We start from the raw sequence: 12,621 nt of genomic DNA on the forward strand, positions 1-12,621 counted from the left end.
GTATGAGGTATTAATCACGGTGCAGGTATGATAGGCCAAATGGCCTCCTTCCACACAGTGAAAATTCTGTGAAGTAATTTGAGTTCAAATTAAAAAGCCAAATGAGTTACTTTATGGCAAATTGGTTGAAATTAGTTGTAACCCATAGTAATCTTGAGTTCAAATGACATCTCATTAAAAGGAGATGGAAGTAACTGGTTATTGTACCATGGTTCATCATCATTCATCTTGGTTAACACATGGAACATTGAGAAAACTACATCCTAACTCTGAATTGTGGGATTAGCTAACTCATTTAAACCAGCATTTAACAGCTGGTTGTGGTGTACCGCATGTGGGAAACTCATCTGAATTAAAAACAGTGTTTGCACATTTCATTGAAAGAAGTGTGAGTAAAGGTTTGATAGACCTTGTTGGGCTGCTGTTGCTACAGTGATGTATTTATATTCCTCATTTTTTTTTTCAGTCTACAGGGACCAGTGTCACTGTCGATATTGCTGTGATGGGTGAGGCCCATGGATTAATTACAGACCTTCTGGCTGATCCGTCTCTGCCTCCCAATGTCAGTACCTCCTTGAGGGCTGTCAGCAATCTCCTCAGCACACAACTGACCTTCCAGCCCGTCCACAAGCCCAGAATAAACCCATTAGTATCATTCAGCGAGTCCTATGCTGGTTCTGACTCTGAAGAATGCCCAGGAGAGAAACTCGCAATCCCAAAGGTACACCAAGTGATGTTAACTTCCATTTCCAATATGTCAGGTGCTAGTTAATAACAATCACCATGTGCTTTAGTCATCTTCTGTTTGTCCTTTCACAATCTAATAAATTCATTTTTGGCCTCTACATGGAAGGTTTAAAACAGGAAAGGTATGGAAGTTGAAGAATTATGATATATCTCGATGGCTGTGACACCAATCCCGTGAGGGAATTATGAGTCTGCATCAGTGTTTTCTGGACCGTGTTTGAATCCTGCCCTTTAGCTGCCCATCCATTTCTGGAGCTGGACAGTAGGAGGCAATGAAGATCTGGTGGCTACTGACACCATGGGAGGAGGGTTCATCCAGGGCCCCACAGCCAGGGATGGTAGGTTGCCAGGGACAACAGAAGCCCAGGCCCCGCTTGTGAGTTCTGAAGGGACATTCCTGTTCCACCAGGTTCCACCAAAGGAAATGCCATTCTGGATGTATCTTGCTAGCTTCATTGATAGGCCAGCAGCTCCTGGTATTCCAGGTCACCGGTGTTGAGGCCTGTGATAGGGCCTTAAGCAAGTTGACTGGCAGACAATTAGGTGAACCATCTAGTCAATGAGGGGTGGTCTGTTAGTCACCACCTTACACCCTCACCACCGTATTTAGAAAAAAAGTGTGGGAAAATTCTACCTAAGTTCTTTATTATAACTGAAATTGGGATAGATCTTTGCAAGGGGAGGAGTGAAAGAATACTAGAGATATTTGTTAGTATGTGCATCATTGCTTTTAAACTTTATAAATCTATGCAAGTTGTATTGCAGATGTAGTAATTTGCTACAAGGCTAATTGATTGCACATACAAGGGAGATAACTGCTTTGTCAACATTTTTGGGTGAAAGGTTTATGGATTTGAACTGGCAAAAGTCAATAGATATAACAAAGTCATTGGAGTTCACTGACTAGCTCCTTTGAGAGATGATGAACCAAATGGAATCTTAGTTTCTTCAGACAGACTTCCTACTTAATTGTTACGACAGCCATTTTGTCGGATGAAGGTACTGTTTGAAACAATTATTGACTTGAAACAGATCGCTGGTTATCAAACAATCAGACAGATCTGTGGATTTACAATAGGAAATTTAATGAATACATGAAAATCCCTTTATCACAGTCCTGGTTAAACTGAAGAACCTTTCAATGTAATTTGATTTAATCAACTGGTTATTCTATTTACAAAATTGCTGCATTTTTCTTTATTTATTATGCTTTAAGGTTGAATGAAAATAATCAGTTTTCATAATATTTGATTTATGAATGTTATTTTGCTGCAAACAGGTGGAGAAGCATTTATTTAAAGAGAACTTTTTTTTTAAAAGAGTCATCAAATGATAATTATTTTTGCCTGATATATTGTTCTTCAGTATTTCTGCTTTTAGGTCTTTTTTTCAAATATGTTCATGTGAAGTGGGTATTGTTAGCTCAGGCAGCATTTATTGCCCATCCCTAATTGCCCTGGAATGGAGTGTCTTGTTAGAACATTCCAAAAGGTAATTAAGAGTCAAACACATTGCTATGGGTCTGGAATCACATGTAGACCAGACCAGATAAGGGACAGTGGATTCTCTTCCCTGAAAGACATTAGTGAATGTGCTTTTGCCATGATTGACAATGGTCATCATTAGGCTGGCTTTGTATTGAATTCAAATTCCACCATCTGCCATTGAATTTGAACCCATATCCCCAGAACATTAGGCTGGCACTGTGGATTGCTAGTTCAGTGACATTATCATGACACCACCACCTCTCCCTGAGCTGCATTACCTTAACAGTCTAGTATTGTTCACACATGACATTTTGAGGTCCTGCTGATTTCTGTTGAGACCAATCCTTCTACTCCCTTCAGCGACTGAGGAGAAGTCTGCCTCCAGGACTATTGAGAAGGATTTCATCCACATGGACAACAACAACGTCTGCCACCGGCCTGCCCACCATGGAGCCTGGACCCGTCAGGAGAGACCGCAGCGGAAGCGTAAAGCCATCTCACGAAGCCCCATCAGGCAGGTAGGCACAGATTAGTACGCTTTACTTGCAAGATCTTCTGTGATACTAAACCCTGTGAGCGATGGAGCCAGTGAGTATTAACACAAATAGGTATTGCCTCAGTCTTGGTGTCCAGGAAATGGTGTATGTAAAAATTGGTCATTGACGAAGTAGAGGAGGCAACGTCAGTTGGTATCCAACTCAAAAGTTTCCTCCGAGTATGGAAAAGGCACCAACAAAGCTCATGGAAGGCTAGTTTGTACCTTTTGTGTGTTTGTAAAGCAATCTCCTTCCTCGCACAGATTTCTGTAACCGGGGTCACCATCATGGGGCAACAAAAACAAATAATCATGGACTGATGATCTCCTCCCCATCCCTGATCCTGCAGCTCCTGACCAACCCCTGTCCCCAACTCTCCAAACATTTAAACACAAATGCGCCCAAAGGTTAAAGATTCAAGTGGTATCAGCTTTCCTATGTGTTGGGTATCTTCCTGATAAACTCCTTCATCCTTATTTTGCAACCACTAGGACTGTGGGATCCAGGCATGGTCAGATTAATAACTCTACCCACTGTGGCTCAACCCCTGCGAACATTTCAACTCACCCCTATCCTCTTCATGCATTTGTGTTTGAATTCCTGCATCGTGTTCTGTGTAGCCCTCAGAATCCAACCAGTAGGTAACAGTTTCTTATTATGGAGATTCCCAGGAATGCATAATCCTGCTGGTGAAGCCAGGTTTTGGTTTTCTGCGGTTTTGCCATCCACATGTGATAAAAGTTAAATACTGTGCATGCTGGAAATCTGAAATAAATGCAGAGAATGCTAGAGAAACTCAGCCGGGTCTGGCAGCATCTGTAGAGGGAGAGAGAGAAACCAAGTTAACATTTTGAGTCTGGTATGACACTTCTTCAGTTCTATTTCTCTGTATTAACTCTACTTTTGGTCCAGAAGTCATTTTCTTCCCTGAAGTGGCTCAGGGAAGAAAATGAATTTCGGTCTGAAGTCTCCCCAACGTCCACAGGGACATGCGCAGAGTCCCTCAAACCTGTTCACCACACAGTGAGATTATTACTGATCTGCTCAATGAGTCTATGTTTGCCCCAGCTCTGCCTCTGAGAAATCTATCAAATCACAGAATTAAAGTTGGCATCATCGCAGATTCAAACTTCTAACATTCTTTGCATGCAAGAGTGTTTCCTGACTTCATTCCTGAAAGGGCTGATCTCAATTTTTAGCCTGTGTTCCCATGTAGTAGACTTTCCCAAACGTATGTAGTAGAATTCCCCCGAAATAGATTTTCTGTATCCACCCATCAGTTCCGCTCACTATCTTGAAAGCTGTAAGCAAATCGTCCTTTAAATTCTAAATTCTTAAGCACTACACTTTTGTTTATTTTTATAATCTCTCTTTGCAGTTTAACTCATGCCAGCAAATCATCTCTACACTTCCTCTGTGGCCAAAACAGATATCCTAGTGAGTAGTGCCCAAAACTCAGTTCAGGATGAGCAACAGCTTGTAGAGACGTTGACCCAGCCAGTTAAAACAGTGGGAGAAGGGTGAGTAGTTTCAGAATGGGAAACAGTGCAAAGAGAGCTGGGTACAGCCAATTAAATCAGTGGCAGAAGCAGTTTCAGAATGAGATGAATCTGACCACATACTGAGTTTGATCAGAATAACCAAACAATGACAACACCGGAAAAGCATAGTTGATTGGTAAGTGAGTAACTACTGTTAGGGAACGTGTCTAAAGTGTTGGAATTTATAAAAATCCAGAAATATTTTAACCCATGCTTAAATACCTTCATTATAATGATTAAGAAATAGTTGCAAAACTGAAGTAGGAAACCAGTAATTCTGTTAGCTATGTGAGTCTTAGGTGCTGAGAAGTATTGAATTTCTAAGGTTTGAGTTAGTACAGTAAGTGATAGTGAGAAAAGGTTTCATTTTATGGATTAATTAATTAAGGAAAATGAAATAATAAAGCCAGTCAGAGCAGTGATGTTTGGTGACTGTAGCATGCAGTGTATCTGGATGCCCCCACCAGTGTGATCCAGGGTAAACAAGTCTGCAATAAATGATTGAATTGAAAGGAGCTTCAGCTCAGAGTTTACAAGCTGGAGGCTGAACTACAAATACAGCGACGCATCAGGGAGGTGAAAAGTTACCTACATTCTAAGTATTAGCAGGTGGTCAAAACTCTTTGTATAGGTTCTTCTGATTTGGCCAGGGGTACATTCTTGAAGAAGGGCTAATGTCCGAAACGTCGATTCTCCTGCTTCTTGGATGCCGCCTGGCCAGCTGCGCTTTTCCAGCACCACACTTTTCAACTCTGGTCTCCAGCATCTGCAGTCCTCACTTTCTCCTAGGGTACGGTACAGGCAGACATGACTGCAAGAGAGGCAGGTGAGGAGACACAAAAGGTCAAAGGGAAGGAGCTTCTGCCTTTGCAACTGGCCAAAAGATTTGAAGTTCCTGGAGCCTGTGGGGGGAATGAAAGCAGTGACCACAGGATAGTTGAACAAATTGACCATGTACCCTATTGAAAGAAGCCAGTCAAGTTGGGGAATTGATAGGAATGTAATGGCAGTGGAGGACAGTATATTGAGTGGTTTGGATGCCATTATCTATAACTAAGCGCAAGAGTCCAGGTGGCTTTGTTTCCTCCTCTATGCTAGGCATCTGCTTTAGCCTGGGGAGGAATTTGCATTTGGAGGGAGAGAGTGTGACCACAGCCCATGTAGGTGTCAACAACATTAGCAGTTTTGCTGTGTATGAGCAAATGGTGGCTATTTAAAAAGCAAAACATCAAAGTTCAAACATCTCTTGACCTCTACTTGAGCCAGGAGCAAATTGGTGTATGGTAAATAAGGTGTTCAATGTTCTAGATGGCTGAGGTCATGGGTTTGGAAGGGCTGTGGAAAGAGCCTCAGTGAGTTGCTGCAATGCATCTTGTAGCTGCATTAAAATGGAAGGGAAGAATAAAACAGATAAGAACAAAAGACAATAAGAAATAGGAACCGGAGTAGGCTGTTCAGCCCCTTGGGCCTGCCCCACCATTCAATAGACTCATGGCTGATCCAATAATCCCACTTGCCATCTTCCTCTGTTTTCCCCATCACCCTTTATTCCCTGACTGATCAAAAACCTGTCTATGCCAGCCTTAAATATGCACAAGAAATCTATACCCACAGGTCTCTGTGGCAAGGAGTTCCAGAGACACACAACCCTCTGAGAGAAGAAATTCCTCCTCATCTCAGTCTTAAAATAATGCTCCTTTATTCTGAGACTGTGCCCTTTGGTCCTAGACTCTCCCATGAGGGGAAACATCCTCTCAGAATTTAAACTCCAGCGAGTAGACTCCTAACTTGTTTGCCCTTTGCTAATAAGATAGTCCCTCAATTCCAGAGATCAGCCCAGTGAACATGCTCTGAACTGCCTCCAATGAAATGATATCTTTCCTTAAGCAAGGGGAGCAAAGCTGCTCACAGTACTCCGGATATGGTCTCACCAGCACCTTGTACCGTTGCAATAAGACTTCCCTACTCTTATACTCCAATCCCCTTGAAATGAGGGCCATCATTCCATTAGCCTTCCTGATTACCTGCTGCCGCTGTGAGCTAGCTTTCTGTGTTTCTTGCACAAGTTGCCCTAAGTCCCTTTGTGTTGCAGCTTTCTGCATTTAAGTAATATTCTATCTTTTGTTTCCCTTTCCAAAATGAACAACTTCATATTTTCCTGTTTGCCAACTTTTTGCCTACTTACTTAACCTGTCAATATCTCTCCGTAAACTGTTTGCAACTCTCTTGGAATTTCACCATCAATGGAATTAACACTTCATAGATGAATCCCGTGTTCTTTTTTCTCTGAGGGTGGAGTAGATGGAAAGTATTCAGCCTGGAGCTTGGTGACGAGTGGTGTTCTTCAGGGGTCGGTTCTATGACCTCTGCTGTTTGTGGTTTTTATAAATGAAGCTAAAGCGTGGATTAGTAAGTTTGTCGATGACATGAAGTGGAGTTGTGGGTAGTGTGGAAGGTTGTTGTAAGTTGCAACAGGACAATGACAGGATGCAGAACAGGGCTGAGAAGTGGCAGATAGAGTTCAACTTTAAAAAGTGTGAAGTGATTCATTTTGGAAGGACAAATTTGAATGCAGATTACAGAGTTAAAGGCAGGATTCTTGGCAGTGTGGAGGAACAGAGTGACCTTGGGGTCCACATCCATAGATCCCTCAAAGTTGCCACCCAAATTGATAGGGTTGTTAAGAAGGCATATGGTGTGTTGGCTTTCATTAGCATGGGGATTGTATTTAAGAGCCGCAAGTTAATGTTGCAGTTTTATAGAGCCTTGGTTAGACAACACTTAGAATAGTGTTCAGTTCTGGTTGCCTCATTATAGGAAGGATGTGGAAGCTTTAGAGATGTTGCAGAGGAGATTTACCAGGATGCTGCCTGGACTGGAGGGCATGTCTTATGAAGAAAGGTTGTGGGAACTAGAGCTTTTCTCATTGGAGCGAAGAAGGATGAGAAGTGACTTGATAGAGGTGTGCAAGAAGATGAGAGACATTTTCCCAGGGTGGAAATGGTTATCACGAAGGGGCATAAATTTTAAGATGATTGGAGGAAGGTTTAAGGGAGATGTCAGAGGTAGGTTCTTTACACAGAGAGTGTTGGTATGTGGAATGCATTGGCAGCAGTGGTAGTAGAGTCAGATACAATGAGGACATTTAAAATTCTTGGATAGGCACATGGATGATAGTAAAATGAAGGGTATGTAGGTTAGTTTGATCTTAGAATAAAATAAAAGGTCGGCATAACATCGAGGACCGAGGGTACCTGTACTGTGCTGTACTGTTCTATGTCTTGAGGAGTCATTCTCCTGATCATGGTTGTATTTCAAAGCTTTCCATAATTTCAATTTGCTACACGATTCACTAATATTCTGAGAGCAGATTGGGAGGCTTGAAAGTGAATCACCAGTAACACGGCAGTGCTCTGGCTCTCTCTTTGAAACACTTCGGACAAGTAATGATTCAGTTCTTATTTCAAGACCTTCAGTTCTGCAGCTCGGTGTTGTGAACATGTTCACAGGCTGCCCTTGCATGGTATGGTCTGCCTTCACACTGTAATGTGATGGGAAGCACTATATGTACCCCAGCTGGCTAGATCAATGATGCAGGTGTTGATACATGCTCCAAATATGTGATTCCTAGTCCACTCCTCAATGAACATTGCTGCTGTCATGTGTGAATAGTGTAATATTTTTAACTAGTAGCGTGTCTAGTGTCACCTTGTGGCATAGTCCACATGATACACTGTTTGAGCTAAAATTCAGGACTCAGATGTGTGCTCTGTTTGCTTAGTCCACGCTACCTATGTAATGTCACCATGGAAGTGATTTACAATGCATAGAGTCATAGAGTTTTACAGCATGAAAACAGACCCTTTGGTCCAACTCATCCATGCCGACCAGATATCCTAAATTAATCTAGTCCCATTTGCCAGCATTTGGCCCATATCCCTCTAAACCCTTTCTATTCATGTACCCATCCATATGCCTTTTAAATGTTGTAATTGTACCGTGTAGCCTTAATTTTTACCAAGTTTCTAAAGAAATACTAAAAGATGTGCCAAAAGTAATCTCTTACAAAGGCTATTTTAAAATAAATTAATCATGTCAAATTTTGCCACATTTTCACTAACTAATACTTGGAGTTTGAGAGTACATTTTTAATTGTTACATATGAACTGCATAGAAACTTCTACACTGGGGAATTAGTGTTACAAGGGGCATTTATAAAGAGTAAACTGTAACCCTCTTCAGTCCTACAGCTGTCCAAGATCTCTGCATGCCTTCAATTCTGATCTTCTGTATACCCTTTATCCTACTGGTGACAGCCATATCTTCAGCTAATTAAACACTAAGTTATGCAATGAATTCCCTAGATCTCTCATTCTCTCTTCATTTCATACTCTTCATTTCAGAAGTTACTTAAAATCTCCATCTGCTTTGGTTTTCTGTGCTGACATATGCAGATGTGGCTCAGCATTGAATTCAGTTGAGAATGCTGCTGTGAAGCACCTTGGGCATTTTACTACATGAAAGGGACTATGTGAATGTCTTAGGACCCCATTTGATAGTAATACTGACAAGTTGCAGCCCAGAAGAAATCCTGGCTTAATAGATTATATGTTCAGTTTTTGCAGTTTGTTACCCGTGACGGTCAGTGACTAAAGCATATTCACATGAGGCTGCAGACATTCTTTAACAACAGAACGTAAACTCCTTACACAAAAACGTGAACAGATTTATATCTAAAGACAGCTAGAAAGATCATAACACAAACAGCAAAACAAAGTTTCAGTCTATTCCCCAAAACTATCTACTTACAATTCCTCAGAAATTCCACTCCTGTCTTGATGGTTTCAGTTTTCAGTTCTCCAATTCCTTCCAGTTTCTTTTCCCTCAGCTGCAGAGCTAGTTTTGCTCTCCATTTCCACATCCACAATTTTAATGGTCTGAACTGCCACAGTTCTAACAGCATTTCTATCCAAGCACTTCCAGTGTAGAAGCCCCACCAACTAAAACACTTTAGTTAGGGTGGCTGGTTCCCCTGAACTAAAAGCTTTATTTCTATACTAGGAGAAATTATTCTCCCTTCTGACATAAACTCTTGATTCTCATGAAATGACACCTTGAACCATCTCTTCTGCAGTGTAAACTAAACTGATGGCTTTCTAGTTTGTTGTAAGCTCAGTAATATAACGATTCCATCCATTAAGACGAGTTTCTTGACTGCAGTGCGGCACGGTGGCTCAGTGGTTAGCACTGCTGCCCTGTAACACAATGGACCCAGGTTAAATTTCAGTCTCAGGCGACTGTCTGTGTGGAATTTACAGATTCTCTCTGTGTCAGCGTGGGTTTCCTCTGGGTGCTGTGGTTTCCTCCCACAGTCCAAAGATGTGCAGGTCAGGTGAATTGGCCATGCTAACTTGCCTATAGTGTTAGGTGCATTAGTCAGAGGGAAATGAGTCTGGGTGGGTTACTCTTCAGAGGGTAGGTGTGGACTTGTTGGGCTGAAGGGCCTGTTTCCACACTGCAAGGAATCTAATCACGCAGCTACCTGCTTTCTGGAAAAGTATGTACCATACTTATGTCATGATTCCCAAAGACATTTCGGCCTGTTTTAAAAAAAACTTCACAGAACTGACCCACTGCCTCTATTTTAAAATCCAAATCACAAAATGTAACACATCTTGCATCACAACTGCAAATCACTGTTGCATGAGGTCTGCTGGGAGCAGCAAAATAGACAATGTGTCTCACTGTCACAGAGTCAATCACAAACAGTATAATTCATCACACTGTATGTATTGATATCCAATACACATGCAACTGCAGTGAGCAATAGACCGAACTTCTTAAGTGAGAAGTTTATTAACTTTACAGATTTATAAAGTGATAAGGATCTGCAGCAAAGTAAAAGACTCTTTGGCCAATCACTTCCGCATCAGTGAAAACAACCATCGAACGTCCTCCCAAGTATGCATTTCATTCTTATTCCTTTGGATGCAGACAGCAGGAGCAAGACTCTAGTTATTGACCACCACTAGTTGGCGTGGGACTCTTGTCACATGTAGACCAGAACAGGATGACTGACAAATAATCTTCCCTGAAGGATATTTGTGCACCAGTTTGGTGTCTGTAATTCAGTCAATTCCTGCTACTAACACCAAAGTTAACAGAGTTATTAAATCCAGTTTCATAATTTGTCATGCTGGGATTTGAACACTTAGATTGTCATTGTTCAGACTGTGTTTAGCTCCACGCTTAACAGCTAGTAATTTCCATGCTTATAGTCTTAGTTAAGGCCGCAAAGAACTAATGTACAAGCTGTATTGTGGAAAAGCACTTTGATTATCTTTGAGCTGTGTTTTTTTTTCCCCAACAACAAAATATCATGCATCTGATTAAAGGTCTGTAATTTGGGATAGTAATGTTGGGGAAGTGCCAGTGCTGGTGATTGTTAGCATGCAAAATTGAGAGCAATTTCTGATCCCTGCACATGAACTGTTAAGCACGGAAGTTGTCACTTATACACTGTTCCACTACGGAGTGTGCTGTTGTGATCTTCACAGATGGATCAGTACAGAATTAGCAATTTGACATGAACCTAACCTCGTTTGACATTAATGGTGTGAAAATCAATGAAAAGCTTAAGCTGTATTTAATCAAGTGTAATTGACTTTTGAATGGTCTGCTAAGTCATAAGTACTGCTGATCAATTTCTCTGGTGCTGACGAACAATGTTCCGTTTAAAGTGTTGTTTATTTCACTCAGAAGAATGTTTGAAAATTGCTAAAAACTCTATTTCTAAAGACTGGTTTTGATACTTAACTTCTCCCTTAATCCTGTTTTTACATCCCAATCTTTAATTTGTTCCAAATAATTGAGTTGCGAATTATATTCCCTGATTATTAATTCCTGCTTTGCTGTCTATGAGAAATCTTCATTCTGATTGGTTGATGAGTCTGCCCAATGCTTGCACTGATACTAAACATCACAATCCCCTTAAGGCCCCACCCTAATTTGAAATAGCATTTGAAATTAACCAAAGTGCCAAGAATTTGGTGTTTGGTATTCAGTAATTAAGAAATCTGGAATAAAATAACTGGAGTAGGTCTTTCAGCACATCGAGCCTACACCACTATTCTAGATCCTAGCTGATCATCTCCTCAATGCCATTTTCCACAACATCACTACATTCCTTCATTCATCTTCAGAAACCTGCTGATTTTTCCATCTTGATCCTGATGAATGACTCCACAGCCCTCTGGGATAGAGAATTCCAAAGATTCATGATTGCCTGTGTAAAGAAATTCATTCTCCTTTCAGTCTCAGGAGAGGGGGCAGATCTTGATTTCTGCCTCAGTGTGGAGTTTGCACATTCTCCCCGTGTCTGCGTGGGTTTCCTCCGGGTGCCCTGGTTTCCCCCCGCAATCCAAAGATGCACATGTCAGGTGAATTGGCCATACTAAGTTGCCCATAGTGTTAGATGGCTTAGTCAGGGGTAAATATAGGATAGCGGTCTGGGTGGGGTTACTCTTTGGAGGGTCGGTGTGGACTTGTTGGTCTGAACGGCCTGCTTCCATACTGTAGGGAATCTAATCTAATCTAATCAAATCATTTCAGACACTGTTCCCTGATTGTAAAGCTACCAGCCAAGGGAAGCATCCTATCTCTATCTATTCTGTCAAGCCCTGTCTCCTAGTCAGAAGTCTTTAGGTTCAAGTGCCACTCCAGAGATTCAGCATGGAGCTTTGTTCACTACAGTGCTGAAAGTGTGCTGCACCATCAGGTGTGCTATCTTTCAAATGGTACGTCAAGCATGTTTATTGTCTCAGCGAGATGTGAAACATCCTGTAGCATTGATAAATGAAGAACTACGGTAGCTCTCCTGGTGTCCCATCCAGCTTTTATTTCTCTGCCATCATACTTAAAAACAGATTATTTTGCCATTATCACACTGCAGTTTGTTTAATCCAACAATGTGCAAATCGGTTGCCACATCAATGTCTGAGCTGATTGTGAGGTAATCTCATGCTCTAAACGCTGCTATGTGGCATGCAAGTTTGCTCTTCCCTTATTGAAACAATATGATAAAGTGAAAAATGTAAGCAACTAATAATTAACCATGTAAATTGTTTTAACCTAAGTAAATAACTATCTTTACAATATCACATTTCCATATTCTTTCATCGATCCACTTTTACTGTATAGAACTCAGTGGCCGGGCATATACACAATCTGTGCTGAGATGGGCATGAATCATTTTTCTTCCAGTGGTCCATGCATTTTGCATTGAAGCATCAATCAAGAATTAAACAGAAT

The 12,621-nt window shown here is 41.3% G+C and overlaps 1 protein-coding gene across 4 annotated transcripts in view; it reads left to right on the forward strand.

Annotated features, from left to right (window-relative positions):
- pde3a (phosphodiesterase 3A, cGMP-inhibited) overlaps positions 1–12,621 on the forward strand; it is a 494,444-nt gene that overhangs the window by 364,192 nt on the left and 117,631 nt on the right. For all 4 annotated transcript variants that reach the window (XR_006315047.2, XM_043713454.2, XM_043713455.2 and 1 more), the window contains 2 exons: positions 467–721; positions 2,595–2,752. Coding sequence is in view for 3 of the 4 variants with exons in the window: in XM_043713454.2 (XP_043569389.1) it covers positions 467–721; positions 2,595–2,752 (413 nt within the window). In the remaining variant the exon portion in view is untranslated. The remainder of the gene's footprint in view (positions 1–466; positions 722–2,594; positions 2,753–12,621) is intronic.

The sequence above is a fragment of the Chiloscyllium plagiosum genome, unplaced genomic scaffold, assembly GCF_037043375.1.
Source record: "Chiloscyllium plagiosum isolate Xiang-an unplaced genomic scaffold, Cpla_swu_hap1 HiC_scaffold_23, whole genome shotgun sequence".
In the NCBI taxonomy this organism is placed as follows: Eukaryota; Metazoa; Chordata; class Chondrichthyes; order Orectolobiformes; family Hemiscylliidae; genus Chiloscyllium; species Chiloscyllium plagiosum.